Raw genomic sequence first — 23962 nt, forward strand, 5'->3', positions numbered from 1 at the left:
ATCATGGCACAGAGAGTACACTTTTAATGTTTGCAGTTAAAACTAAACTGGGAGGGGTTGCAAGTGCTTTGGAGGACAGGATTAAAATTCAAATTGATCTGGACAAACTGGGGAGATGGTCCAAGGTTAATAGGATGAAATTCAATAAGGACAAATGCAAAGTACTCCCCTTAGAAAGGCAGAATCAATGGTAAACATACAAAATGGGAAATGACTGCCTAGGAAGGAGTACTGCAGAAAAGGATCTGGGGATCGTCACGGACCACAACCTAATTGTGAGTCAAAGGGGTAACTGTATTATAAAAAAGCGAACAATGTTCTGGGATGAATTAGCTGAAATGTTGTAAGAAAGACATAAGAAGTTACTCTCTCACTCTCCTAGGCCTCAGCTAAAGTATTGTGACTAGTTCTGGGCACCTAATTTCAGGAAAGATGTGGAGAAATTGGAAAAAGTCCAGAGAAGAGCAACAAGAATGATTAAAACTTTGGAAAACATGACTTCTGAGACAAGATTGAAAAAACCTGGGTTTTAGTCTGGAAGAGAAGACTGAGTGGGGACATTTTCAAGTACCTAAAAGGATGCTACAAGGAGGAGGGACATAAATTGTTCTCCTTAACCTATGAGGATAAGACAAGAAACAATGGTCTTAAATTGCAGCAAGAGGTGTAGTTTGAACATTAGGTAAAATGTCCTGTCAAGGTAGTTAAGCATTAGAATAAATTGCTTAAAGAAGTTGTGGAATCTTTGGGTATGTCTAGACTACATGCCTATGTCGCCAGAGGCATGTAGATTAGACATACCAACATAGTCAATGAAACAGGGATTTAAATATCCCCCACTTCATTAGAATAAAAATGGCCATGGTGTTGTGCCGGCTCAGCTGTTTGTCAGCATGAAGCAGCAGTCAAGACAGGGATCAGTCGGAAAGGAAAGCCTTTGCCGACTGATCCTGTAAACCTTGTTGCACGAGGTATAAGGGATCGGTCGGCAAAGGCTTTCCTTTCCGACCGATCTCCGTCTTGACTGCCGGTTCGTGCCGACAAGCAGCTGAGCCGGCACAACGCGGTGGCCATTTTTATTCTAATTAAGCGGGGGATATTTAAATCTCCGTTTAATTGACTATGTCGGTATGTCTAATTTACATGCCTCTGGCAACAGAGGAATGTAGTCTAGACATACCCTCCATGACTGGAGATTTTAAAGGGTAGGTTAGACAAACATCTGTCAGGGATAGTGTAAGTAATATTTAGTCCTGCCATTGGTGCAGGACTAGATATCCTCTCTATGTTCCTTTCAGTCCTACAATTCTATGATTTTAAGGTTAGGAGTTGACTTAATTACAGTATATAAGTACCTGTGCTGGAAACAAATACTTCATAATGATGATCTCTTCAGTTTAGCAGAGAAGGTATAGCACTGTCCACTGGGTGGAAGTTGAAACTAGACTAAATCCATCTGAATATAATGTATAATTTGTTAACAGTGACAGTAATTAACCATTGGAACAACTTACCAAATGTGGTGAATTCTCCCTCACTAGCAATTTTTACATCAAGATTGGATTTTTTTTCTGAAAACTCTGTTCTAGGCTTTATTTTGGGGAAGCTTTACACTCTGGCTGTGTCTACACTGGCACCCTTTTCCGTAAAAGGGATGCTAATGGGACACGTCGGAATTGCAAATTCCGCGGGGGATTTAAATATCCCCCGTGGCATTTGCATGAACATGGCTGCCGCTTTTTTCCGGCTCGGGGTTTTGCCAGAGAAAAGCGCCAGTCTAGACAGGATCTTGCGGAAAATAAGCCCTTTTCCAGAAGATCCCTTATTCCTACTTTTCCTCAAGATCCCGTCTAGACTGGCACTTTTCTCCGGCAAAACCCCGAGCCAGAAAAAAGCGGCAGCCATGTTCATGCAAATGCTGCGGGGGATATTTAAATCCCCAGCAGAATTTGCAATTCCGAAGTGTCTCATTAGCATCCCTTTTACGGAAAAGGGTGCCAGTGTAGAGACAGCCTCTGTGTTATGTGGAGGTCTGACTGGGTGATCTCAGTGGTCCCTTTTGGCCAAAGAATTGATGAATCATAGAGATGAATGGTGATTCAGTGGTTACAATGCTAGCCTGGGTCTTGGAAGCCCAGGATTCATTTCAACTCAGGATATAAAATCCCATGTATTTTGTTAACTGGTTAAACATGGGGTACGTCTAGACTACATGCCTCTGTCGCCAGAGGCATGTAGATTAGGCTACCAGACATGGGAAAATGAAGCGGCGATTTAAATAATCACCACTTCATTTAAATTTACATGGCTGCTGGCTGAGCCGACAAACAGCTGATCAGCTGTTTGTCGGCTCAGCGCAATAGTCTGGACGCGCGGGTGTCGACATCAAAGGTATTTGTCGACCACCCAGGTATGCCTCCTGGGATGAGGCATAATGTATTATGATATAAAAGGCCAGGTATGTTCTGTTTCACCCTGTAAACGGAAGTTCTTCTAATGGTAACAATGATAGGTTCTCAATCACAGCTCATGTGTCTGCTCCAGAGTAGTAACGCACTATGTCCTTGTCTACACTAGGGAGTTATTTCAAAATAACCCCCCTTATTTTTAAATAATAAGCGGAGCGTCCATACTACCAAGGCCGTTACTTCGAAATAACAGGCTGATTATTTCGAAATCTGTACTCCTGCTTTCCATGAGGAATAAGCTTATTTTGGAATAGTAATTTTTGGAGTTATTATTTTGAGTGTGGTTATTTTGAAGTAATTTCCTAGTGTAGACATGCCCTAGGTCTGTGGTTCCCAACCTTTTATATCACGGACTGGCAAACCCAATCACAAACTTCTGGCGGAGCAGTAACACTTTATTTGCATATGCAAATAATAAAATTTGCAAATAAAATGTTACTGGTCCACCAAAAATCCCAGCCCCCAGAGCTGCCGCGAACAAGCAGCTTCATCTGCTTCAGTCACTATGTGGCGGGTAGCTGCTGCAGCTGAAGCTGACTGTTTGTGGCGGCTCTGGGGGCCAGGGCTGGGGTACACCCCAACCCCCTAACCCTTCCAGTGCCATCACTAACTCCTAGAGCCCCTCTCACCTCCACTACCCCCCCAGCGCCAACCATTGACCACAAATCCCTTGCACCCAACCCTCCCAGTGCCAGCCTTCCACCCTCAGAGCCCCCCAAAGCCAGACCCCTGCTGCTAAGAGCCCCTCCCCACCAGATGCCCCCAGTGCCAGCATCCTGTTTCCAGAGCCCCACTGCACCCAACGCACACAGAGCTGCCCCCAGTGCCAGCCCTGAATCCCCAATATCAGCCCCATCCCCAGAGCCTCCCCAGTGCCAGCCCTGTCCCCATAACTCCCCCACTACTAGACCCATCCCCAAAGCCCCCCAGTGCCAGCTCCACACCCTGAATGCCCCAGTGTCCCCCAGTTTCAGCCCCTACCTCTTAGAGTCTCCCACCTTTTAGAGCTCCCCAGTACTCGTCCTGACCCCAGAGGCCTCCAGTATTAGCTCCGCCCCCCCCAGTTACAGCCTCCTGCCTCTTAGAGCCCCTCACCCGCAGAGCCCTCCAGTACTAGCCCCGCCCCTGGTCCCCAGTGCCTGCCCAGCCCCCCTCACTTAGCCCTGAGCTGCTGCCTAGCTGCCAGCTGATCACTGCTGCCCGGGTCGTGGCTGCTCTAAGGCTGCCATGACAGGTTCCACTTGGCCCTCCCGCGGCACAGCGAACTGCTCTTCCACATCCAAGAAGAGACCTCGCCCCTGCCCAGCACTGGCTGGCTGCGGGGCAGGGCACTCCTCTCCCAACAGCCGTGGCAAGAGCGGAGGTGGTGGGTGGTTTTCTCCAGTCCCCAGAGTCGCCACAGCCCGGCAAACAGTGGTTCGCAGCCTGGCACTTGGCCGCAAAGACCGGCAGTTAGGAACCACTGACCTATGTGACATGTCCTTTCTGAGCCTGTTTCTAGAAATGTGTAAAATTGCTTACTGAGAAAGAGAATTGGATTAGCGCCCAGTTTATTAGGAACTACAGCTTTAATATAAGGACAATATTATGTTCAAACAAATAGTCCCTCTCCCCTCCCCCACAAAAAAAAGTTCCATAGTTTAAAGAGTTTGTTAAAGTGTCAGGAAATACAAATATTAAAGTTCTTATGACAAAATTCTTTCAGATATGTTGCATGTCTTGTGTATTGGATGATACACATGGGCTACGTCTACATTGGCCCCTTCTCCGGAAGAGGCATGTTAATTTCCAACTTCAGAATAGGGAGTAGGAATAAGAGATCCTCCAGGCTTTATTCCGGAGGATCGCGCCAGTCTAGACGCTTTTTTCCGGCTTTTCCCCAAGCTGGAAAAAAAGCGGCGGCCATGTTTATTTAAATCCCCCGCGGATTTCCCTATTCTGAAGTTGGAAATTAACATGCCTCTTCCGGAGAAGGGGCCAATGTAGACATAGCCATGCAGTAAACTAAACAGAAGTTTTATAATCTGCATGTGAAACAGAAAGATGGAATGGAATCTACACAGAGGTAGTACAACTTGATATCATACACACTGAGGGTATGTCTACACTACAGAGTCAGTTCGAACTAATGGACGTTAGTTCGAACTAACTTTCATAGGCGCTACACTAGCGCTCCGCTAGTTCGAACTTAATTCGAACTAGCGGAGCGCTTAGTTCGAACTAGGAAAACCTCATTTTACGAGAATTAAGCCTAGTTCGAACTAGCTAGCTCGAATTAAGGGGTATGTAGCCCCTTAATTCGAACTAGTGGGAGGTTAGCCCTCCCCAGGTTTCCCTGGTGGCCACTCTGGCCAACACCAGGGAAACTCTATTGCCCCCCTCCCGGCCCCGGATCCCTTAAAGGGGCACGGGCTGGCTATGGTGCCCATGCCAGGTGCAAGCCTGCCAGCACCCAGCCAGCAGACCCTGTACCTGGCACGGCTCGAGCCAGCCACCCGATGCCCCCCAGCCCTCCCCCTCTTCCCGGGACCAGGCTGGCGGCTCCCAGGAGCTTGCCCGGGACCGCAAGAGGCGGGCACCCGCCTGGGCTAGTGCGGACATCGTGGACTTTGTCCACGATCTCCACACTAGGCACAGTAAAGTGGCCGTCTAGGGCAGGAGAGCTGCCAGCCTGGCCACCCAGGAGCAGGTGTGCATGAAAATCAAGGGGGTCCACTGAGACCCCCGACCCTGAGCCCTGAGCTTACAATGGCCGTCCTGGGTCAGACCAAAGGTCCATCTAGCCCAGTAGCCTGTCTGCCAACAGCGGCCAACCCTAGGGACCTTAGAGGGGATGGACCAAAGACAGTGACCAAGCCATTTGTCTCGTGCCATCCCTCTCCAGCCTTCCACAAACCTTGGGCAGGGACACCACTCCTACCCCCTGGCTAATAGCACTCCATGGACCCAACCTCCATGACTTTATCTCACGTCCCTTTAAACTCTGTTCCAGTTCTAGCCTTCACAGCCTCCTGCAGCAAGGAGTTCCACAGGTTGACTCTTTGCTTTGTGAAGAAGAACTTTCTGTTACAAGTTTGAAGCCTGCTACCCATTCCTTTCCTTTGGTGTCCACTAGTCCTTCTTTATGGGAACTACTGAAGAACTTTTCTGTATGCACCCTCTCCACCCAACTCCTGCTTTTAGAGACCTCTATCCTGTCCCCCCTCCGTCTCCTCTTTTCTAAGCTGAAAAGTCCCAGTCTCTTTAGCCTCTCTTCATATGGGACCTGTTCCCAACCCCTGATCATTGTAGTTGCCCTCCCCTCTCCCACCCTCTCTCTTCCCCTCTCCCACCTCCTTTTCCCAGTCTCCCCCAGTTTTGTTCAATAAAGACAGATTCCATTTTTGAACACAATTGTCCTTTATTTTGTACATCAAGAAAAGGGACTAGGGAAGGGTAAGTGGAAGGAGGTGAGGGAGGAATGGGGTACAAGCCCCCGATGGGGAGGACTGGGCTGGCTCTGCGGGCTTCTGGGGGTGGAAGCTCTCCTGCAGCCCCCCAATTGCCCCCTCTCCCCAGATGGCAGCCTGCGGCAAGTGCAGCCGGGCTGATGGCCGAGTGCTGTGATGTGCCCAGTGTGGGCACTCCGGGCACTCCAAGCCAGGACTGCTTTGCAAGCAGGGCACCCGAGAACTGTCTGTCCGGGGTGGGGGGTGGGTCCCTTTAAGCGCAGCCCTCGGCTAGCCTGAGACAGCATCTCCACGCTCTAAGTCCTCCTCTGATGCCCTGCCGGCACTGCTTCCGGCCATCCTTAAGCCCGGTTCAGGGTCCACTTAATGTGGACATGCTAGTTCGAATTAGCAAAACGCTAATTCGAACTAGTTTTTAGTTCTAGATGCGTTAGTTCGAATTAGCTTAGTTCGAATTAACTAATTCGAACTAAGTTAGTTCGAATTAGCGCTGTAGTGTAGACATACCCTGATGGGGGGGACATTAACTCTGGCCTTTCTTGAATTTTTTTAATTAACTGTGCTCCTACAGCGTTAGAAGGTTTCTGTATTTATTGTAAAAGGTTTTACTTGGAATGCTATAGAAACTGCCATCCTAGAAAAGCTTCTACACGCTTATCCACTGGATCAACTAACTCTCAGTGTTCTTGCTAACATTCCTCAGACCTGAGAACATTTACAAATATGCTTAAATGCATGCATGAGATTTATGCCTTTTGATATGAGTTGGGATTACTCACGTATTTAAAGTTAAGAACGCTTGTATTTGCAGGATCACAGCCTGAACTAAACATATGATCTCCCTTGAGCTTTTGTGAAAATTCAGATTGGTGTCTGAATTCAAAATCATTGGCTTTCCTCTTCTCTATACTAAATAAACTGCAGCAATCCCTTCTATCACTCACCCATGAACTTCAAAACCAGATCCAAACTGATCTAGCTGAATTTTAATTTTGGCTTTTGCTGTTTGCATAGGAAAATCCCAATCTCTTCAGTTATGAAACTGAAATGCAGAATGTTGATTTTGTAAGTGCAAGAAAGTGTATTTGCCAGATATTGCTGTTACAGAGTTTTTCAAGTGTGGCCCAAAAACCTTAACTGGAGAACAGTTAAGGGTTTCTTGCCTCAATTTCCAAAAATGTTACTATGTTCAGCAATAATGTATGGTCAAAGAAACAATGGAAAATAGGAGTTTATTAGTTTAAAGTGCTTTTTCATGCTTGTCCAACATCATCAACAACTAAAGCATTGATTTAAAATGCTTTTTGGCAAGCAAGCAATTCTGAATTTAGTTTAATGACTTTCTGCATTAAAAAAAGGCAAATTAAAATGTGTGCAAAGTTGAGGGACAGGTTGTGGCCATGTGTGGCAATGTACAGAGGGCATAAGGCGCTTTCGCCACAAAGCAGCCAATCACAGTTGTAATTTGTATGTAAAGACAACTTCTGGCTAATGCCATTCCAAAGGACTTTAAACCAGCATCCCCACTAAGGCTATGTCTACACTAGCGGCTTCTTGTGCGAGTAATATGCAAATTAGGCTAAACGTGGAATATCGCTGAGCCTCATTTGCATACCTAATGAGCCACCATTTTTTTCAGAAGAGGCTCTTGCGCAAGAAGGAGCGTCTACACTGCCCCTTCTTGCGCAAGAAAAACCCTCTTGCGCAACGCCGTTACACCTATTACTTTTCAGGAAGAACGGCATTGCTCAAGAGGGTTTTTCTTGCACAAGAAGGGGCAGTGTAGACGCTCTTTCTTGCACAAGAGCCTCTTCTGAAAAAAATGGTGGCTCATTAGGTATGCAAATGAGGCTCAGCGATATTCCACGCTTAGCCTCATTTGCATATTACTCGCGCAAGAAGCCGCGAGTATAGACATAGCTTAAACGTTTCCATCCATGTGTGAATTTTTTCCCATCTATTTGTGGAATAAATTTTTCTATGTGCACCAATGCCTGCACAAATGTTCACCACCAGTAGAAACAAAACATAGGTGTGGTAGTTCTGCTAAACAGCTGGGAGGCCTTGGCATTTCTTTTAAGACACTGCCCAAGCGCTCAGCTTATAGGAAACACTGCTTTAAACCCTGCTGCCTATAGAAGGGTAAAGCACATTAGCGCTACCCAAGATAATGAAACATGGCTCTGTGTCCCGTTCTAATGGCTAGATGTATGAGAGTCGGTTACTGAACCTCTGAGCTAAATTTTACAACTGCTGACGTATTTGCATTACCATACAGAGAGACCATTTGAGAGGCTTGAACCCAAGGAAACCTCTGAATTTAAAGGTGGGAGCCCCTATTGCTTGTGCTACGGAAATGTGTCCCTTGATCTAGAGGCCATAGTACAATATTTATAAACTTGTGAACACAATGTAGTTAGCACACAGGAAACAGAAACTTACACTGGGTTAATGTGAGTTTCACACTTCTACTAGCTGAAGAATTTGTGGAGACACAATGATCCCTATGCTCTGATGAGCACAAACTTGCTCCAGTCTGGCTTATCACAGAGCTATTGCTTATTTTAACACTTTACTCCTAACAAAAATGTGCAATAATGGGTTTCTATCATGGTATATTGTGTACATATGTGAGTTTCAAACCCTTTTAAACAAAAATTCAATACGCAGCTTATTGATGGTGCTTCTCACCATGTACATTTTTAGGCTGTTCTGCTGAACAAAGCAGGTACAGCTCCCTTTTAAATGCTTTGAAGTACACATTTCCATGATAGCAGAGGAGCAGTCATGATTTATCAAGTAAATAATCCCTTACAAATGCTCCAAGGTAATATTATCTGAAGTTCACATATGTAAAGCTGCAATTTCGGTGAGTCTCTTATGATCAGGTTTGCTGGAAATGCACATTATAGAATTCCATCTTTTTTAATTTTCATGCATCACCATATATGGATCAAGGGAAGCTTTAAAAGGAAAAACCCTATATAAATAGATATAGCCCATCTATAAATATAAATAGCAGTACATATTACAAGCAGGGGGATAAATTACAATGGAGGAATAAAGTAATAGGAAATCATATGTGGGATAGTTGGGGGAAAAAATCCCGCCAATGAGCTTTTTTCAGCTGTGGACTAGTTAGTCTCCTTAAGGAAGTGGTAGATGATTTCATTAGATTGCACTGATCAATTCTGTGAACAGGCGCTACTAAAGCGAGTCATATCTAATGACTACCAATTAATAAAAGAGTTTCTCATGCCAAATTCAGATTGGAATCAATATATTAAATCATGCATGGAGCTGAGAAATGGAAAAGATGAGTCTGTGGTTGGTATTGGTGGTTCTTTTGAGAGAGCATTTCTCTCCATACTGTTGACTGGAGTTTCAATTGCATCCAGACTGCAAGACTGGGCCTCTGGTGAGAAATGAAGGAGATGAAAAGAATAAAAGAGAAGAAAAAGGATTAGGTGTTTTTTTAGGCCTTTTGGATAGGAACTGCCTTTTTGTCGTGAGTTTGCACAGCTCCCTGTGCAACAGGGTTTTGGTCAAGGACAGGCACTCCTAGGCACCACCACAATTCAAATAATAAATAATAATCTATACGTAAGTAAAGATGGTCAAATATTTTAAAGTTTAATTGCATAAAGGTCGATCAAATGTATTTTGAAATCATTGCTTACATTTGTGATATAATTTATATGGCCACAATCCTATAAACATGTATGCATGTGCTTAACGTTAAGCATGTGAATAGAATGACTGAAAGCAGTAGGATTACTCATGTACTTAAAACTATTTAGAATCTGGCCTAGGTTGAACAAAGCACTGATTCTGGGGACTATTTAGTACTCTGCATAGAGCCAATGATTGTGACATCAAAATATTGTTTTGGTGTTTGCAGGAAAGCATCCTATGAGTTTATAGTTACACCAGTGACCAAAAAACAGTCAAAATTCCTATAAATCACTAAGCTAAACAAATAATGAATGTATGTGTTATGTGTGTTCATAAAGCACATATATATCCCACTCATTAATACCTAGAAGGGATTGTTAATTTATATCCACCATAAGTTATATATTTTATGTTACAAACATTGCTATGATAAGGAACCAGAATATACTCTTACATGCATTGAGAAATATCATTTACCAGATTTTTTCAGTCTAAGAGTGCTTTGGGTTGGGGCGGGGGGAGGTTATTCACTGTGAGCTAGGCTATGGTTTGTTAATGAATATGAATTAGTGGGGGTAAAGGCTAAATCACACTTTGGTCACTTTGCGTGAATAATATCGAACAAATATAAATTTTGTACAATAATTTTGTACAGTAATTTTCTAGCCATGCTTCTGAGCATACTTAAATGACATCTGAGATGAGTTAGAGTCTTTAAAATGACAGTGAATCATTCTTTGTTAAAGAGTTTTTAATTCTTTGTCATATAATTACAAGTAAGTACATAGTTTTCTTTCTCTCACAAAATGTGACAGAAAGCCCTGCACGCTTCTAAGTCAACATAAATCCAGTCAGGGAATCTTCCTTTCTGGGGCTTGAAAGGATGATAGCAGCATGTTCCATGCCCACTAGAAAGTATTTATGCCCAAGGGCAGAGGAAAATATACATGAAAAAAGGTCTATAATCATCCTGCCTTTCATTTTGTTTAATCTAGTTATGCCACGTTTTGCTGAACAAGTTGAGGTTGCCATTGAAGCTTTGAGTGCGAATGTCCCACAGCCATTTGAAGAGAATGAATTCATAGATGCCTCCCGCTTGGTTTATGATGGAGTTCGCGACATCAGGAAAGCTGTTCTGATGATAAGGGTATGTAAGGCACCTGGGAAATAAAAGTTGATGCTTAAAGGAAAGTATCATAGAAGCTGAGAGGAATATAAAAGCTGCCTACCACATACATTGTTTTATAATCAAGAAAAATCATTTGACATGGAAATGAATGTAGAACAAATGTTTGTACAGCAGAAAACTCATGTTAGGAAAGAGATTAGATTGTTTTAACATTTGTGAGTCTGGGGTTTGTAAAAACTGAGGAGCAACAGCAAAGCTTGCAGTCACATGTATTGCTACTAGGTTCCATGCCCTTGAATTGTCACATCTTGCACCCTGTTGTTCCATTCTGTGGCCTCTTTCGAACAGAGTTTGATGCTTGACATTGCATACAGCTTAGGTCATGTAGCCTCCTGTTCCCAAAGAACTAGGAAAAGATGCACCAAAGGAACTTTCATTAATTACCTAGGATGGGATTGGATCACAAGTCTTTGTAGAGGCAAGACCTAGTACAAAAGAATTATTTCAGTGTCAATGCGATAGTTTTGTTAAGAACTGAATTGTATGCGTGGCATATTTTGTTAATCTCTGTATATGTAACACCAACGGGGACCCCTCTGCTCCGGCCCACGGGCCAGATCTGGCCCGCCAAACAATTAAATTCAACCCTCGAGGGGTCCAGCAGACACGAAATGCTGCTTTAAAAACTTCCCCCAGCCTCTCCTGCAGCACGGGCCTAACACTTCCAGTTCCTCTCCTGCATGTGGGAGAGGCGCACAGGAGACCTGGCTGCAAGGGGAAAGCTCCACCTGCTGGAGCTCCTGAGTAAACAAGAGCTCCAGCGTTTCTGTGTTTACTGCCCTCCCCCTGCACCAGGCATCTGGGCAGGGCTGGAGCATGCAGAGACCAGGAGGGAATGGGGAAATCCATCCACAGAGTGGGAGGGAAAGGAAGCCCCTGAGTCCCCCTTCTCTGCATGGGAGAGGCCACAGTGGGGTCAGTTCTCCCCCTCCCCCCGCCCACCAGTCTCTTCCCTGCATCAGGTGGCCACACGCTTCCAGCAGTGGGGGATGCGGCGAATCCCTTGCAGGAGTGGGAAGGAAGGGAAACTCCCTCCCCAGTAGGGTTGCCATATGGTTTAACCAAAAATACTGGACACATACACACGGAAAAAAAGCCACTGGGGAAAAAATTCTATTGAGAAAAAAAAAAGAGGAAGACCAAAGTTGTTGAGCCCCCCAAGTTGTTAGGCAAAAAAAATTTAAAAAACAGTGTGGCCTCTTTAAGAAATGCTTTCGAGGCTTTTTGGCCCTAAGAGGCTGCCAGCGGCCATCCGCCATCTTGTCTCCCTGATCCAGGCCAGACAGCTCCCCTGTGGAACCCAATAAGCACCTGGGATTTTCACCTCCAGGCTGGGAAAAATCAGAAAATATTGAACATTTTAGGTGTCCGGTATTTTTTGAATTTTTTTACCGGACAGGAGGCCACAGCTGGGCAAAGGGGGTTTTGTGTGAAGGTTTTTTTTGTTTGTTTTTTGCTTCTCATGTTTGTCCAGCCCCCAATTGATATCTCGGTGGGTTAGTGGCCCCCGACGCCCAAAAAGTTCCCTGCTCTATAGCTTGAGGTAAAAGCCAGCAGGGTCTCAGCACAAACTCATTCTTTCTATAAGAGGTCTAAGTGACAGTACTTGGACAGTACACCACACCCTGAAGGTGTGTGGGTTACATACCTCCCCTAACTGAGGAAGCGTGTCTTGAGCTAAAGGTAGCTGGTTGTAGAGCACACTAGGGCTGTGTCTAGACTGCAGAGTTTTTTTGAAAAAAGTAGCCTTTTTTCGAAAAAACTTCACCTGCGTCTAGACTACAGCCGCATTCTTTCGAAATTAAATCAAAAGAACGTGGCTTTTCTTTCGACGGCGGTACTCCTCATTTCACGAGGAAGAACGCCTTTTTTCGAAAGTGCTCTTTCGAAAAAAGGCGTTCTTGAATGCAAACAAGGCTTTTTTGGAAGAGAGCATCCAGACTGCCTGTGTGCTCTCTTTCGAAAAAGCGGCTTGCTTTTTCGAAAGTACTGCTTGCAGTCTAGACGCTCCTTTTCGAAAGTATCTTTCGAAAAAGCCTCTTTCAAAAGAGGCTTGCAGTCTAGACGTAGCCTCATTCTCTCTCTCTGTAAGTGGTCTCTGTGCCACTACATAGGAGAATGAACAACACCCTGAAAGTATGAGGAAGATATTGTTAAAAATTAAATGAGAAAATAAATTACCTTGCTGCTCCATTGAGCTGCCAAAGGATGGTTTTAAATGTTTATACTGGTAAAGGAAGTGTCATTTGAATGTTGACTAGCTGATGGATGTAATTTAATCGGGCATCTTTTTTTTACAATATGCTAAGCAAGATACTAATTGAGAGAATAGGTGTGCCTGGTTCTTCAGTGTCACCCCGGCCACGTCATAAAGAGCCTGACCCAAAGAAAAATTGAGAAGTCAACGTGATGTGTGGCTTCATAGAACCCGTAAGAACCAGATTCAGGCCCAGCGAGAGCCGTGCCAATAGTGAAATTGCTACAAAGAATTTGAAACATGTATAAAAAAATCCCTGTTTAGCCAACCAGTGATATTGAAACAACAGCCCTCACTAGGAGCAGCTTTTAGCAAGTTGGTAACCATGGACTGTCTGTGACTAAGGGTGTGTCTAGACTACAGAGTTTTGTCGACAAAACTATACCTGCGTCTACACTACCGCTGAATTCTGTTGACATAACGTCGACAGAACTCAGCAGTTTTGTCAACGCTGGTAAACCTCATTTTACGAGGCATAACGCCTTCTGTCGACGGAGTTCTGTCAACAGAAGGTGTTATTGCATGTAGGGTTGTGTCTAGACTACAGGGTTTTGTCAACAAAGCAGTTTGCTTTGTCGACAGAACTGAATGTAGTCTAGACGCTCTTTGTCGACAGAAGCTTTGTCGACAGTATCTGTCGACAAAACTTCTGTCGACAAAACCCTGTAGTCTAGACGTACCCTAAAAGTGTGGCACTGAATTGGGGAGTGTAACCTGGTGGGACTCGCTGTCACGGGCACCTCCTGCTGGTTGCTTTGGGAATTAGCTCTGCAGCCCTGGGGTGCTCCCTTTTAGCTGGGGTCTCACCCGCGGTTACCTCATTTTCCTCCACCTCTGGGTTAGGACCCATGTCCTTTCCAGACTGTGGTGTCCTCCCACCTGGGTACTGCCCTACCACAGTGCCCCCACACTCTGGGGTCCTCTCCCTCTGGGAGCCCGCAAACCCCTGTGCCCACCTTGCCTCAGTGACCCACTACCAGCCTCAGGGGCGAACTGCAGTCTGAAATGGCCACTCATCATTGGCAAGGGGTCTGGACTTGCTGCCTTTGCCTATCCTGGTGGCCCCTCTGCAGCGCTAGTAGCCTCAGGCCTTGCTTCAGGCTCTGAAACCCGGGAGCTTGCCTGGCCTGAGTTTCCCCAGCTCTGCCTGCCTTTCCCCAGCCCTGCTCTAAGTCAGGAAGCATCTAGCTTCCCTTCTGCTCCCCAGCTAGAACAAGAATGAGTCCAACTCCTCCCCTCCAGGAGCCTTTATTTATTCGCCCCTCTTCTGGTCCCTAATTGGCTAGTTTCTGCATCAGTCACCAGCTTTCCCTTCTCAGCCCTCTCCCAGGGCCAGTGTGGGGCAGACGTCCCATGACAGGCTGCTCTCAGATCACTCCAAAATAGCTTTCTTATTCATCTGCCACTAACTGCTGCACATTCAATAAAAGCTATTTTGACACTTAACTATTTATCTGAAATGCATTTGGGTTCAATTCCAGCACCTATGCCAACCCCAGGTAGCTGGGAATGTAGGCTGGCAGAGGCAATCCTCATTCTAGCAAAACAGGCATGTGCAACCCCCTTGCACAGAGGGAAATTAAAGGACCCTTATGTTACAGGTTCAGACCACCTCTGTCTGTCCCCTTTTCCCTTGTATAAGCTGTCAGAGAAATCAGGATTTTCAGCTATCCTATGCAGAAGCCCCTAGCTTCCAGCTTCTCTCCCTGCACAGCAGGACTCTACCAGATGTGTCACCAAGGCAGCCTGTGCTCCCACAGTGGAAAGGGCTAAATGATTGTCTTAGCAGTAAACACCGTTTTTAATTCCGGAGTCACAGCCCGTGTTTGTTTGTTTGTTTGTTTTCCCTTATTACTCGACTGACATGTTAACCGCTAGCCTAGAAAGCCTGATCAGCATGCTGGCCTTGTGAGCTCTAGGAAAATATCCCAATTTACATTTTTCAGTTCGGTCATTCTGCTACTTTTCAGTTCTGGGTGTAATCTGAGCAGGGGAATTCTGCAGAGCCACATTATGAGGTCAGGGTAAAGACTTCCTTCCAAACATTAACAAATCAGTGGAATCCGATGGGCATGCATCAGCCAGGCAAAATTCACACTTGTTTTGTCGGAGCCTAGATGGATGGATGGATGGATTATTTTGCAACTCAATGGGGCAACTCAAATGTAGAACGTTACCTGGGTCCATCTGTGCAGGAGCAGTCTTGCTTATAGCGATAGTGGGTACAAAGTGTCAGACAGAAATGTGATTTTCAGTCTGAATGGTTTTTCGGTAGCAAACCCATCCAACCAACTGCAAAGCAGAAGAAATTGACTTCTGTAAGTGATATTGGGTACTAGCAGTGCTAGTTTTCCCACATGGCCTTGCTTGGTTTGCTTCAGCTATCACTTGAGAGCCCATCTATATGAATAAAAGGGCACTGTAGTCACCCGTCATGATATCTGCTGAACTACTAGGATTTTCCTGTAAATTTACCTTTCCTATGGTTGCAAGCAGATAAATTCCAAACTGTTACATAATAATGACAAGCAATCCAGAATCTAGTAGCAATACAGGCTGAACCTCCCAAATCCGGGACACTCTGGTCTGGCAACATCTGTGATCCGGAAGGCCATGGATGTTGCTGGACCAAAGAGCCCCAGGAGAGGGAGTCAGCTGGGAGAACATGGGGTCCCGGCTGGGCCTGCAGCAACTAGGCAGGGAAACCCTGGTGTCAGTGGGGCCAGGCGGCATCGGGGGGCCTCTGCCCCAGCTTAGAACCCCCCTGCAATCGAGGTATCAGATAGCTGGAGAGCTCCTGGCAGTGAGGCTGGCAGTGGGACCACGCAGAGGCCTGGGAATGCCATGGCAGCAGGGCCAGGCAGCAGCAGGGGAATCCTGGCCCCAGCAGGGGAATCCCCGGTAACCACCTCAGCTGGTGAACCTCGGGAACCTCCCAGTGGGAGCTGGGCTGGGCAGCCTGGGGCCAGGAAACCCCAAGGAACACCCAGAGATAGAGGGGCTGGTTGCAGCAGGGAGACCAAGGCTGGCGAACTCCTGGGAGCCCCAGGCAGCAGCAAGGGCAGTAGAGTGGGGAACCCCAACCTTGAGAGCCCCAGGGGGAGGAACTGTCAGCGGGGTAGCTAGCAGAGGAGCATTGACCTCCTCTGGTCCAGCAAACTCCCTGATCCGGTCCCGAGGGTGCCAGACCAGAGAGGTTCCAACCTGTAGTAAGAGGTCTAGGATGCAAACAATAACCTTGTATTGCACTTAAATATATTCATATGAATACTGACTTTAAAAACAATCTCTGAAATATTTCTATCCAGTGATGAAGTCAGTTTCACACACCCCTCTGATTTGTGCTTTAAACCTTCTCTCAGGCTTAAAACGACTTCTAATCTTGCCAGAGTGTCTGACAGAAAAAATTATCATCCCACAAGTAATTGTTCATGTGCATGTCACAGAAGAATGGAATTTTCTGAGATATTTGTCTCATTCTACAGAGGAAATAAATCCAGCCCTTTTAAACTAGTTTTTCTTTCTGCTATTGCTTTTAATAAACTAAAGAAAGGGAAAGAGGATGGTTTTTTCTTTACTGTTCTTATGGAAGAGCAAAGGGAATCATTATAATATTGGGGAATATTAATAAAGTTGGCACATAAAAAAAAATCCTCCTTCCAAGCTTAAAAAAATACTGAGGGTAGCATAAGTTTAGGAATACAATTATGGAAGCTAAAATGAAGACAGAAAATAACATAATTCAGTCATCTATCACTGTCTAGGGATCCTGTTACACATTGGTTTTTTTCCCCCATAGCTACTTATGAGTTTTCCCTAGTTATTGGAATGGAAGCCATTGTACAATTAATAACAGCCATGACAGCATCTTTTTCTTTGAATAGGCAATAGGTTGAATTTTTTTACTCTCAGATGGGAACTTTGCTACTGTCATCTGTGCCATTGTTACCCCATGATTAGATTACTGCAATATGCTCTATGTGCAACTACATCCTAAATCTGTTTGGAAATGGAGCTGGTGCAGAACTTAATTACCTCATGTTAAGCTGTTTGTCTAGTAAGCTTATTACACCAGTGTTCCGTGATCTCTACTGGCTACCTGTTGATCTTCAGGCTGAATTTAGTGTTGGTTTTGACCTAAAGAACTCTAAATAACCAAAGTTCTGTTGTGAGACTGCCTCTCTTCTTACTAGTCAGGTAATGCTGGAGTTAGCAAAGGTGCTGTTAGCAGGTGAGTCTCTGGCCAGATCTATCCTAGACCTGGAAGGTCGGCTTCAGGTACACAACTCCAGCTACATAAACAACATAGCTGGAATTGACATACCTTAAGCTGAGCTTAGCATCATCTTCACAGTGGGAAGACAATGGGAGTAAACACTCCTGTTGGTTTCCCTTACTCCTCGTGACTGAAAGGAGTATTGGCGCCAATTGGGAGTGCCCTCACCATTCGATTTAGCAGGCCTTTACTAGACCTGCTAAATCAAATGCCAGAAGTTCGATCTCCGGTACGGCAAGTGACCTCTACTAGGGCGCCTCCATTATGGAACTAATTCCCTCTTGGTCCAAAATGCTCCAGATTTCACTCTCTGAAGCACACTCCAAGGCCTTTATATTCTCCCTAGTTTCTGGAGAACAGAAAGAATTCTGAGCCAGTCTGCATAGGGATGGGAGAATAAAGTAATTTTGGGCTTTTTAGGAGGGTTAGACTGGCTTGTTGGAGTTATAGCAATGCTGGATTTGCTATAATAATTGCATTTCTTGCAGTTGTCAAATACATATAAAACTATGGGTGAATAGTTCTTTTATCTTTAGAAAATATATTTATGTTGATAAAGACTAAGCACCCCTTTCAAGTCTGCTCATACAGACATTTTTTTCATCTTCTTATGGATGCACAGTTATTCCCCGTGGTTTACGGTGAGGTCACATGGAAGATAGAACAGATGTATGCCGGTGAAGAATATTTTGCTTCCAGTGCAGTTTGCTAATGTAGCCTGATCTTGCTCTCCTTGCCCCCAGTGACTGATGCTATGTGGGCTTAAAATTAATGTCTTACTGGTACAGATAGCAACAGGTTCAAGTCCTTACAGGATTTAGTCAGTCCTTCTTTCTTCCAAAGTAAATGAGTTAAGTTCCAGACCCTGTGGCGAGCCTCGGAGATTAGATTAAAAACAGACAAACAAACAAAAAACAACATCCTGTCTACTCTGCACAGACATTAAAGATCCATTGATATTTTTTGCAAGACCCTGCCTAAGGAATGGACTTTAAAAGTCAAAGTATGTGTTATGTTAACATGTGGTTTATATCCCTTTGCCTTGTCTCCTGGCAAATTGAAGAGATAGTTTGCATTTGTCTGAATACCTCTGAGAGCAGGCTGGGGGAAATCAATGTAGCAGTAGTAAATAACCCAGAGAGTCAGCTGATGACTCAGTTTTAAGCCCCAGTTTTCAAAAGTGCATTCAAACATCTGTGCATACCTGACGTGGTGGTCGTGAAGTTGGGTACGTGCAAAACTGTGCAGGCACATTTCAAATAGGGGCCTGAACCTAGCTGATCGCTATTGTTGATCTTAATGCAGAAAAGAATCTGTCTTAGAAGAAAATGAGAATGTTTCATTCTCCAAAGCTGAAACCATTAACATGGGGTGGGGAACCTAAGACCCAGGGGTCAAATTCGGCCCGCAGCTTGACTGGATCTGGCCCCCCAAGACTCAGAGCTCCCCCCAGCATGGGAATCCTTTGCTGGTGCTCCAGATCTATTCTCCCCCACCACCGCCATAACTCTCCCTGCAGGCCTGGAGCACCAGCACCGGCTCCTCACTGTGGGAAGGAGAAGCCCAGAGCCTCGTAGGCAAGACAGAGCTAGATCTGACCTATGGGCTCTGTCTGGTGGGGGGAGGGCTCAGCTCTGAATGCTGTTCACTCTCTCCCCATCTGGTGCAGTAAAACACAGCCTGTAGGCTTTCCTCCCACAACTTCTCCTAGCCCAGGTCTCACTAAGCTTTGGAGTGCAAGGGGAATATAAGGGAGTGTCTTTCTGCTTCTCGGTTGGGGGCCATGTCAGTGAGGTGGGCATTTTGTTTTGTTTTGTTTTTTGCTTCTCCCTTGCAGCCCTTGACTGGGACACCTTCTGATCCCCCTTTTTCCGCAAGATCCTTATGCCCCCAAAAAGGAAGTATACCAATCTTGTAGAAAAAGGGTTTTTTGCACAAAAAGAAAACGTCTACACTGCTTGTTTTTGCACAAAAACCCCAGCACAAAAATGGATCGGCAGAAAATATGCAAATGAGATCGCGATTCATGCAAATGAGTCCCTCGTTTGCATATTTTTTGCCGAGAAAACTCGTAGTGTAGACGTAGCCTCTGAATTAAAAGATGAGTAGAGACCTGAAAATCTGCAGGTGTCCTCTTTATAGCTGCTGCCCATGTTTGTGGTTGTGGGTCCCGGATTGGATGTGAGTACACATTCTGTATCCATGCAGGGCTCTAAAGGTGAGCCACCTTCACAGGGCAGTGAGAGGAAAATTTAATCGATGACACCTGGGATTTCTCAGTTTTACATTGTTATTGTGATTATTTATTTGGATAGGCAAAACCAACTAGGAGTCCAGTGGCGCTTTAAAGACTAACAAATGTATTAGGGAATTAGAGCATAAGCTTTCATGAGCTACACCTCACTTGGAACTCATGAAAGCTCATGCTCTAATACCCTAATAAATTTGTTAATCTTTAAAGTGCCACCGGACTCCTAGTTGTTTTTGCTGAAACTGAGACTAACACAGTTCCCCTCTGAAACCTATTTAGATAGGGTAGCTCCTAGGAATATTAGTAATTATAGAGTGCTATCCAAAATATTGCTAATATGGGTATTTTAAAATATATTGATATTCAAAATTTGTTGGTACAGTTGTATTTGATCATTACAAGAGCATCGCTTTGGTGCAAAATGATTGTAAAACTCACTAATAAATAAATAGACCCATCAATCACTGCATTAGAGAACCTAGGGTACGTCTACACTGCACGCTTATTTCAAAATAAGCTATTCTGGAAGAAATACTCTGAAATAGCTTATTTCAAAGTAGCACGTCTACACTATGGGGAAGCCTCAAAATTAGTCCTCGGTAGGCTTCCCTAATTTGGACACACTACCTCAGTTTAGAGCCCTAGGAGGCATTGGGGAGTAATTAGCTTGTATGGTCCTGGGGAGGAGCTATTTTGAAATAGCAGCAGTAGAGCATTCACACTACTGCTATTCCGAAATAGCTATTTCAGAATAGGGGTTATTCCTCATGGAATGAGGTTTACAGAAGTCAGAATAAGCCATCCATTATTTTGAATTTATTTCAAAATAACAGAATTGCTGTGTAGACGCTCGCATTGTTATTTTGGAATAACGGCCGTTACTCTGAATTAAAGCTGCTGTGTAGACACAACAAAAATATTGGTCTCCCCACACCACCTCCAGCAGAGCTCACATTACCACTGCCAAGCCCTATCCAACACCCAATTCCCATGGGTAAGGGAGAAAAAGTGCATCTTGCAGTGTGCCCTGAAAACTAACAATCTTTCACTCAATGGGCCTGAGGAGGAAGTAAATTCCACAGGCCTAGGGACTCACAGTGTTTTCAGTTTCCTTCACCACCAAGATGGCCTATTTCAAAACTTTGTTTCTGCTTTAAAAATAGTTGAGTACATCATTTACGTTTGTTTTGAGGGGGGATCCTGCATTTTCTTTGAGGACTTTTTTTTTAATCAGCCTGTTGGTTACCTTTTTCCAGATACTTGCTTTCTCTCTTGAAGATTAAGTGGTGTGTTCTGCCTTTGCAGACCAATTGGCATTATTTTGAAATATTGAGTTCCGGCAGTTAATACATCCGAAAGATATGTCTTCATGCGACCACATTCATCATGTTAACTGAGTTAAGAAAAATCAGAGCCCGGTGATGAGAAATGTCATTTGTGAAAGAAACCAGAGTTGGAACAACTTAATTTTTAGAACAATTCAATTTCGGGTCCTGACAGCCTGGGCAGACAAGTTAATTTAGAAGAAAAAAAGAAAAAGCATTTCATGGGCAGGTAGTCGATGAAATTAGAAGTTACACTACGCCAGAGTTTATCGTATCTTTTATAAGCCTGTCATCGCTGCCTCCTCCTCTCTCTCTTTCACTCTTTTTTTTCTAGACCCCTGAAGAGTTAGAGGATGATTCAGACTTTGAACAAGAAGATTATGATGTTCGCAGCCGAACGAGTGTGCAGACTGAAGATGACCAGCTTATTGCTGGGCAGAGCGCAAGGGTGAGTATAAAATCCTGCATGCCGTCAGCTCTGGATACAGCTCCAAATGACAAGTTATGCCTCAGAAAGCAAATTGGGTGATTTTAAATTGTCGGGGGGTCACTTTAGTACGGAGGCTGGCAATTTGGGTTTTCAGGCGTCACTATGAAGTTAGGTCTTTGCAGTGCATTTGGAAAGGACCAAGTTTATTATATGATTTTTATCAGGACTATGGAGTGTCTGGCACCAGTTGTTCGCTCAAACGAGAACGGTAGCACAAGGCAGTGCACATTCGGAATGTACGGTATAGCTGGGAGTGTTCAGGAAATGTAAAACAGAACACCAAATGGTAAAGGCACAGTCTGCAGTGTCTGAATCTCACGTACATTTGTCATGTTTCTCAGTGTGCTGACCTGTCTAGAGGAGCAGTTTAAGGTGCTGAGTGCTCTCTGTAATCTAATTGTAATTGAAGACATTTCTTACTGAGTCAATGCAATTTTTGCCAGCATAATTATATCATGATAAACTGGAGACATTGTGATTTGTGACCTTCGCTTATGCATGGGGATTGCAAATGGAGCTGACAAGAGCTTCAAGGGTCAGAGATGCTGGAGAAATGAAGTTGGCTGACCCTCAGGATTATTCCAGCCTCTGATTAATGTTTACCTTTCGCTAAGTAGGCTGCTCAGTTCAGATAAGAAATCAAGTGAATACTGTGTTGTTAACAAATCACATGAACATGCAGTTGACTGGAAAGAGAGTTTAACATGCTCCCTTTTTTCTAACCTGGTACAGAAGCAGTGGAAAGATACTGTGGAGAACGGAAAGTATAAATCTTATGTTTATGAGTATTATGGATGCCTCTTTGGGCATGTCTGTATTTTGAAATAACTCCCCCTATTTTGAAATAAGAAGGCACGTGTCCACACTACCAAGCCTGTTGTTTTGAAATAATGGTGTTGTTATTTCGAAATAATGCTTGTGAATAGGAGTAAGCTTATTTTGAAATAGTTATTTCAGGAGTTATTATTTCAAAATAGCGTATTTCAGAATAACCTGGTAGTGTGGACATAGCCTATATGTTTGTTTATGGGGGGTTACTTACTTTTCAGATAGCTCAAAAGAGCGTTATTAGGGGAATCAAACTGGAAACAATAGCCTAGATGGGGAGCATCCCAACCAAAACTGAAACACCAGTGTCAAGTTAACTACAGCAGCTTCTTGGTCCCAACCCTGGTTAGCAGTTTGCCAGAGATCAAAAGAGGTTACAAAGGAAGGGGGGGAAGCTCTCTCTTCTGCAGCAGGCCAACCACACTGCAGAAGGAGCAGGGCTTGCAGCAAACGGGCTGTAACTTGGCCTCTAAGAGAAAAGAGGCACTGAGAGCATGTCATGTCTACCTTGAGGGGAAAGCCAAATGTAGGTAAAATCATGTGCACACAGAGCTCTCTGTTGTCTTATATCCATGCCTGAGTGCTGTGAACCTTTTAGCAAATAAATCCTACCTTCTTTTGAAGAAATTGTCTCTGTATTACTGCTTGCTAATGCTGCCCACAGGGCCCTGGAGGAAAACTCTTGCAAGTGCCAAACCTGTTAGGCCTCCTAGATATCGTGGCTAGTAACCAGGAAGATTGGAAATCAAGAGACCCTGTCAGAGACTGGTCAGATCACAGGATCCCCTCTAGAGAGAGGTAGAAGAACAGACTTTTCATTTCAAAGGGGGGCTCTTACGGGACTGGCAAAGGGTCTCAGAAGAGGCAGCCTGCCCAGGGAACCTGGCAGGTATATCTGAGAGGTTTTTGTGGTTTAAAGAGCGTGACATAATATTTAATGCATGCAGAAAGCCTGAGAGCTGAAGTAAACTATTTCCTGTTGCTGTTTATGTGATTCCGATTCTGCTCTTGTCTCTTTCATGGGGCAGTGGGATCGGGCTGCTCTTTCAGTAATTAAAATGTAATAAAAATAAATGGAGATGAAAAGAAAGAAGAACAGTGACACCATTTTCTTTAAGGGCCTATTCCAGCTAGCGGATGAGGAATCTCAAATCCCATTATTGTTATTTGTGTGTTTGTCCATGGTGCTGGGTACTGGCAAAAAATATAACTGTCAGTCACTCCCCTGAAGGGCTTACCATCGAAATAGAAGAGAAGAACTAATGGGCAGATACAACAGCACCAGAGGGAGCACAGGGTGAAAATGAAATGGTCAGGGAGATACGCATAAGCCACAAAAGCCACTGGGCTCAGTGACCCTTTGAGCTGAAGCTACTCAGCCAGGAGTGCCTGAAGCAAGTGGGGTCCCCCAATCTACCTCATGCACTAAGGTCCCATCCCTGCTGCACCTAGTCCCTCAAGGCTCTGCCCTTGCTTTGCCTCTTTCCCTGAGGCCCTGTGCCCACTCCACCTCTCCCTCCAAGATCCCACTCACTGCTCACTCCTGTCCACCCCCCTCTCATTCCCCTTGCTCACCCGATAAAACTAATGGGGCCACGTCCTCCTAGCTATTCCTGTTCTAACCCTCCAGTACTCAGCCTCTTGAAGGATCATGCCGTATAGATACCTTGTTGGAGAAAAGCTAGGGCTTAGTTAGAGGCTATAATTGATTGTGTAATATGCCAACTCCACAAAAGCTATTAGCATTTCAGTGG

The 23962-nt window shown here is 44.7% G+C and overlaps 1 protein-coding gene and 1 long non-coding RNA gene across 5 annotated transcripts in view; one reads left to right on the forward strand and one right to left on the reverse strand.

Moving 5' to 3' along the window:
- Positions 1-23962, forward strand: part of CTNNA2 (catenin alpha 2) — a 781078-nt gene that overhangs the window by 710555 nt on the left and 46561 nt on the right. For all 4 annotated transcript variants that reach the window (XM_075930970.2, XM_075930969.2, XM_075930972.2 and 1 more), the window contains 2 exons: positions 10588-10739; positions 21225-21338. In XM_075930970.2, the coding sequence (XP_075787085.1) occupies positions 10588-10739; positions 21225-21338 (266 nt within the window). The remainder of the gene's footprint in view (positions 1-10587; positions 10740-21224; positions 21339-23962) is intronic.
- The window catches only part of LOC142829703 (uncharacterized), a 32437-nt gene continuing 19038 nt past the window's right edge, over positions 10564-23962 (reverse strand). The window contains exon 2 of the long non-coding RNA XR_012904447.1: positions 10564-10752. This is a non-coding gene — a long non-coding RNA (uncharacterized LOC142829703). The remainder of the gene's footprint in view (positions 10753-23962) is intronic.

Source organism: Pelodiscus sinensis, chromosome 4 (genome assembly GCF_052426305.1).
Source record: "Pelodiscus sinensis isolate ZL-2025 chromosome 4, ASM5242630v1, whole genome shotgun sequence".
In the NCBI taxonomy this organism is placed as follows: domain Eukaryota; kingdom Metazoa; phylum Chordata; order Testudines; family Trionychidae; genus Pelodiscus; species Pelodiscus sinensis.